This window comes from Triticum dicoccoides, chromosome 5B, assembly GCF_002162155.2.
Source record: "Triticum dicoccoides isolate Atlit2015 ecotype Zavitan chromosome 5B, WEW_v2.0, whole genome shotgun sequence".
In the NCBI taxonomy this organism is placed as follows: Eukaryota; Viridiplantae; Streptophyta; class Magnoliopsida; order Poales; family Poaceae; genus Triticum; species Triticum dicoccoides.
This window is the reverse complement of record NC_041389.1, coordinates 547,529,869-547,536,891: the sequence shown is the minus strand read 5'-3', so window position 1 is coordinate 547,536,891 and position 7,023 is coordinate 547,529,869. Positions and strand designations below refer to the sequence as shown.

Genomic DNA, 7,023 nt, shown 5'->3' with positions numbered 1-7,023 from the left:
GCCGTGTTCCTCACATATTGACAAATCAAATTAACCCTCTTTGTAAAACCTTGTAACTCTTTTGTACGTGTAGCGTTACTCCAACCGGAGCCAGCGCCATGTACACAGTTAGTGCAAAAGCAATTGACATGCATGTGACTGCGACAGGGAAAGCAAGGAGACCACAAAGTTAACCACGGGAGCTGCAACAAACGCGAAGCCACCGGTAGCTAGTGAGGAGCTGATGAAAACTAGTGTGGCAGCCGTCAAGAATGCGTCAAAAACGTAACTCCCGGCAAGTGAGTAAGGTGAGAGAGAGTAGGACTAAAACGTAACTCCCGACAAGTGAGTAAGGTGAGAGAGAGAGTAGGACTGGGGAGTCAAAGGGCGCATCGGCGTGCTGCTCTGGCAAGATCGCCGACACACGCGACATGCGCCGGAGATTCACGGCACTCGGCATGGGAGCTCAGGGTGGATGGCGATGAAGGAGACACAGGTCGTCGACGGTGGCGACCTTCCATACGAGCGGAGATGCTTTTTGCAACAAAGGTCTTGCAATGCAACATGGATCTTGTTGCAAATGGTGCCGGACACGGCCATGTGCCATATATGCTTTTGCGAGAAGGGTTCAGTTGCAATTGCAACACGACTCTTATTGCAATGGCGACATAGACGGGCAAAGATGATTCTGCAACAAGAGTCATGTTGGTTGGTCCTACGTAATTGCAAGAAGGCTATTGTTGCAATGTGAGAAACAGTGAATAGAGCGGTACAATCACACGGTGAGCATCATAAATCGGACCCAGCCAATCTTTTCAAAAGGTCAGCCGGTCAACACGGCCCCACAAACGAAAAATACCTTCAAACTGGACGTAATAACTAAATCTCAAATTATGAACATTTTGCTTGGACACACAGCACAAACAAGTCAGTACCACTCACATTCATTTGCGAGAAAACCGAAACCATGGAGCTCGTGGTAACGATGTCATCATATAGATGATCTCTTTTTTGGAATATCGCACAGATTATTATTTTTTGAGCTCGGAGAATATCACATAGAAGGGCTAAGACTAGTGGACTAGTGGTGGATCCTTCGTCAACTGTAGCATTTTTCTACTGTTGGCCTGGGCCTGGCATGGGGCCTGACCCAGTTCTGGCTCCGCCCCTGGCTAAGACACTCTGACGTGTGCCGTGGAGTTCGAACGATTGACAAAGTCGCTAGACGAGACGAGAGCAGGACACTGCATCTACCAATCTTGGAGTGGAAGCAGATCGGCGTTGCCCGTGCGCTCCAGGACGGCGCGCACGCCGGCCTGTAGCTCCTCCGCGTCCGCCCGCATCTGCTCCTCTAGCCGGTGCTTGACGTCATCGAGACAGATTCCTGAGGTTTCGAGTATTAGGATGCCCACGCCGACGATCAACACGGCCCAGCCGACCAAGCTGGCGATGAAGGCGCCGGACGTGATGCCGAGGACGCCCACGGAGGTCCACGCCAGCTCGGACACGGTGAAGGCTGGCGGCATTGGCGGGCGCCGTCGCAGGACCCTCTCCGACCTGCGGACGTCTTCCTCCAGCTTCCGCACCTGCCACGGCTCCAGCCCCGACGCCAGCAGCCGCCGCGCGCGCCGCTCCCGCTGCCTGTGCCGCCGCCGCTGACGGCGTCGCCGCAGCAGGCGATGCTCCTCTGGGCCCAGGCCGTCGTCGTAGTCATCATATTCGTCGTCGTCTGGAGATCATATGCCACCGCTCGCTTTCTCAGGAGTTCAAGAGTCTTGAGTCTGTTAAACATGCTGGCTTATTTGACTTGATGTGATATTCTCTGCTTTTGGAGCTGATTAGTTTATTCCAAATTTATATGGAATAGCTGATGTCCTTTTTTTTATCTGCTGTGTGGAATAGCTGATGTCCTGAGTACATATTGCTTTCTCTCATGGTTTTCACTTTCAGTGAGACGTAGATGAAATTCACTGAATTTTCAATAATTTGAGTAGACACAGAAATGTTTAATTTTCTGTCAAAATATTTTGCTAGTTTCATTAGAACACACGCAAAAGAAATAAAAAAAACAAAAAGTGATTTTGGTTGTGCCTGAAAGTTTTCCAAAACTGAAAGTGAACCATGCCTTGTCTGCATCCTTTCTTGTTGTCTGCGAGGCAGCTACAGTAAGCAAAAACTTTTGTTTTTTAGCTAAAGAGGGGCCCACCTCTAATTTCTGTTAGAGAAACAAAGGGTTACGTATATAGACCCCAACTTACATAGGGCAGGACTAAAAAAGCAGCTACCAGCCTCTCACAGACGAAGCCACCTAAAGCAGAACAGGGAAACGGGCGTGCAAGGAAAGCAAAGGATGCACACCTGAGAGGCAGAATAGCTCGTGCCTCTGTATGGGGCCAAATTTTAACATGGTCCACCTTACCCCCTCTTTTTACATATGAGGTAAGAAGGTGAGAGTTAATCAGGCCACTAATTAATATGATCAACGGTTCAGATCTATTTCATATTCTTACCTCTCATATGAAAAGAGGATGTAAGAGGGACGAGAAATGTCTTGCATATATTCAATCAGTATTACTGGCCCAACACAGGTGCATAATACATGAGGAAAATAGTATAACAATGATTATGTCTTACATATATTCAATCAATCTTACGGAAAGAAAGTTTACAAGCCAGCAGACTACAAATCAAATACTCCCTCCGTCCAGAAATACTTGTCATCAAAATGAATAAAAGAGGATGTATCCAGATGTATTTTAGTTCTAGATACATCCTTTTTTGTCCATTTTGATGACAAATATTTTCGGACGGAGGGAGTACTTCATTAAGCACCAGTCTTCAACAAGCTAATGCTTATGATTTAGCGGTGGCGTTGGATCCTTGCCAACGCGGCCCAACCAAAAGTAACTATGACGGGCCACAGTGCCATGACCACTAGGAACACGTGCATCCTTACTAACTGCACGATTCCAGGGTATAGCCCTATCCTATTGCATAAAGGTGGTGCCAGAATTACGAATTTAATAATGATCTCCATATTTACACTTAGCAATACGGCAGGAGCAATAACACATGCCGCAACAGCGGTACCTGTAGCAACCGGAGCTAGCACCATATACACACCCAGTGCAAAAGCAATAGCCATGCATGTGACCGAACGTGACAGGAAAAGCATGGATATGGCCAAGTTGATTCTACGGCTGTCCAAGCTAACCATGGGAATTGCAGCAAACGCGAAGCCACCGGTAGCTATTGTGGAGCAGATGAAAGCTAATGTGGTGACCATCATGAACGCGTCAAAAACATAACTCCCAGCACGTGTTGGTGTACCTCCATTTGTATGACCATCGGCTCTGTAACCTCCAGGAAGGGCAAAAGTTGCACTGAACGCCACGGTTGCTATTAGGACTGAGGCAATAATAAGTGCTTGTGCTGCATTTCTCAGCTTCTCTGATTCGTTTTCCTCGTCTTCTGGCTTTACACGCCGAGTGTACATTTCCTGACGCTTATCCTGCCGACAGACACCATGCTTCGCTCCAGCAGACTGTAAGGCGGCGCATATTTTATTCTCGGAATTCTGGAATAAAAACCGGCTGGAATACATGAGTACTAGATGAAGCAATGCGCGAACTTGAAATTAAAGCGGAGATTGTACTAGAGATTTTATTACCAGGCCATGGCCCATTCCGCGTGGAAGCTTACTTTGGGATATATCACGGGGGGTTTCCCCGTGGTTATTTGTTAGATTCAACTTCACCTCCACATTCCCAAGTAGAGCACAAAACATCGTAAAGCTTCGTGCCTGGATAGCTAAGTGCAGTGCAGTGTTCCCCTCAGTGTCTTGCATATTAAGAATCCAAGCTAACGAGGAAGTTCGACATACATAGGAGACTATGCCCAGTTTTCTTTTCTCGATGGCAACATGAAGAAACGTCCTTCCTTGAGCGTCACACAACCCGACACTATCCGGACACTCATAATGGAAATACTTTATGATACCTTGAGCACCTACAGAGGCAGCCACATGTATGGGGAATGATCCATTCTTGTCAGCTTGATACAGTGCTGCCGGGTTTGCGTTGAATACTTTCTGGAATGTCCGTGTAGATTGCCAGGGAAACCAAATAAAACGGCACCCAAGGGGGTCTAGTGCAGCTCAAGACGCAAACACGTGCCGGTCCGAAAATACAGCAAAGAAGCAAAGTGAAGCGGCGTGCTTCCATCAGTATCCACTTGTGTAGTAAGCCTCTTGTTCCAATGCAGTAGGAGCTCTATCATCACTGTAAATAAATATGATTTAAATAGACAGGTAAAAATGTGACAAAGCAAGTGAATTACATGGTGTATACGTTAATTAAATATCACCCGCAAAAAAATGCTGATATATTCTAAGCCATGGTATTTTTTATACTAAAAGCACAATATGAAAGAAAATTGAGTGAGGTACTGGAAATTTCCACAAAAAAGCAAAAGATTCTGCCGTCGTTCTAACCGACTATCTCTTTATTATTGTACCACAACTGTTAAATCTATGTAAATGCATCTAGGCCTATCATAACCGTTAGATGTACGTAATCATATCTAATAGATTACATTCTTAGCTCTTGCTAATTGTACTTAAGTGGATCACATCTGGTAGATCTACATAACCGTGTAAATCATACTCCCTCTGTCCCAAAACAAGTGACTCAACTTTATACCGTGAGTTAGTTAGTATAAAGTTGAGTCACTTATTTTGGGACGGAGGGAGTATGTTTTATATTTTCATAACTGTACCTAAACATATGACATCTATTACATATAGATAACAATATATAAATATGTAGATCACATTCGTTCAATCTACATAGTCATATCTAAATAGACCACGTTACTCTTTTTTTTTTTTTGCATGAGAAACTTCTAATTTATTCATCTTCAATCCTGGCAGGACAAAGAATATCAAAAGTAATAAAAGTATACCACGTTACGTAGATTAAACCTTCATAATTGTATCTAAAAGTAGCAGTCAGTAGATCTTTGTATCAAAAAACACGTAAGTAGATCCTCACTGTTGCATTTAGACAAATTTCACATGGAACATAATTTTAACTACACACTCAATTAATAGTTTAATTTATAAACGACAAGTACATGATGTACCTAATTTAACATGTTAGTCCTTAACGGATCCACTCATGCAAGTCTAATGCAATGGACAGATACACGAATCGAACCTAGTAAAGAAAATTGGAGAGAAATGAAAATATTCATCTTACCATCCTATGCTATCTAGACAATTAGTACCATCAGTAATTTACAAAAAAAAAGGGCAATACCCAATAAAATGGTCGACGAGTGATTAGGCACCAACGTGCATCATCACATGGAGTACGTAGATAAATACTGGTTGCTGGAACTGAAGACATGATTGTTCGTTGGTCATTTATTTGTTAAAATTTTCAATTTTTTTATAAAGATGGAACCAAACTAAAAATGAAGCAAGAGCAATACAAGGACACCAGATAAAAACGTAAGGGAATCTCCAACGCTGACCCTGAAGTGGCGCGTAACCGTTGGGCAGCGCGGTCCGGACGTGTTTTGTCATCCAACGCGGTCCTGTATCTGTCGGTGGGCCAGTCCGGACATCATTTTTCCCGCAAATTGGCCGGACCGCTGGCATGCCCGCTTTCGACAAACCTGGCCGAGACAAACTCCTCTCCCTCGCCCATGCTCTTTCCCGCCAGAGCAGGCGTGAGCTCTCACTGGCGCCCGCATTGAAGAGGCTTCGTTGCACGCCTTCTCTCCAAATTGAAAGGGTATCCGTCTGCCCGCCTACATAACCTGTGCTTGTGCCGAGGAACCTACTCTAGCGCCCCGAGCGCCATACACTTGTCCCTGTGCCGGACGGCATTAAATACTTCGCCGGTTGGCATCTTTCATCCACCCAATATTTAAACGTGGCCAGGCGTCAGGCAATAAGTACACTGCACCTCTGCTCTCCATCTCCTCCTTGTACCACAGCCATCATGGCCTCCGGCTCCCAAGTCTTCCCGGACGGCCTCTCTGGCAAGCAGAAGGAGTTCTCTAGCATTGCGATCGGTTGGGTTGCCCGACGAGCTAGTCGGATATAGGTTTTGCTAGCTAGCAAGCCCTCCGGAGCAGTCGCCCCCACTATAGTCGCCCCCACTATCGCCAGGTCGTACTCGCCCGTCTAGGCTGGCAAACGCCGTCTCAGGGAAATCAGCGGTAAGCGATGATGCCAACACGTCCAGCATGCGGAGAAAGAAGTCTTGTTCGTGATGTTTACATGGCGGCAGAGGAATTTGACCGGGGCACTGACGACGACGTTGGAATCTCCGCGTCAGCTGCACCCCGGCGCCATGACGACGAAGTCGGCACGTCCCCAACCACCGCCGACAACGAGGAAAAGTAGACCATGGGAGGCTGCCACTGTTTGGGTCCCATGGAGGCCACCGCCACCGCCTCACCGGGTTGCACAGTGAGTGACTTGCCCGGTGAGCGGGGGCGTATATAGGATACAACGACCGTCTTCCCCCAGGACCCCCACCCAAAACCCAACTCTGGTCTGTGCTTTGCAGTGGCGGAGGGAAGTTGTTCTTACCCTCCCGCTGAAGCATATCCCTCCGGGGCTTACGACAGTCCCATGAACGGGCTGCCAAACATAGGGAAGACATGTCGTGGGGATGGAGATCCGCCGCGACCGGCTATAGACTAGTTTATCCTAGTCTGGTATAGTTTAGTTAAAATATGTCTGAAATGTAAATGTATTCATCCGGTTTCTATGAAAATCATCTTGTTTACATGTAACACGTCCGGTTTGTTGATCTAGTTTGAAATGTATGCGGCTACGGTTGGATGGCCAGCTCCCGCATCAGTGACCGCAGATTGTCCGCGGACGGATGCAGTATCCGGTTTAGGTGTCGGCGTTGGAGATGCCATAACAAGACTAATCTATGTAACCATGTGCAAAGTGATAAATAAGCTTAGAGCTAAAACATACTTTAGGCAGGATGTGACAACTGATCTAGCGGTAGCCTTCTA

General features: G+C 46.5%; 1 protein-coding gene across 1 annotated transcript in view; it reads right to left on the bottom strand.

Annotated features, from left to right (window-relative positions):
- Positions 1 to 2,794: 2,794 nt before the first annotated feature.
- The window catches only part of LOC119306090 (protein ACCELERATED CELL DEATH 6-like), a 4,951-nt gene continuing 722 nt past the window's right edge, over positions 2,795 to 7,023 (bottom strand). Inside the window, exons 2-3 of the mRNA XM_037582423.1 lie at positions 3,650 to 4,259; positions 2,795 to 3,556 (exon numbers count right to left, since the gene is read on the bottom strand). Coding sequence (XP_037438320.1) covers positions 2,840 to 3,556; positions 3,650 to 3,826 — 894 coding nt within the window. The 5' untranslated portion in view covers positions 3,827 to 4,259 and the 3' untranslated portion in view covers positions 2,795 to 2,839. The remainder of the gene's footprint in view (positions 3,557 to 3,649; positions 4,260 to 7,023) is intronic.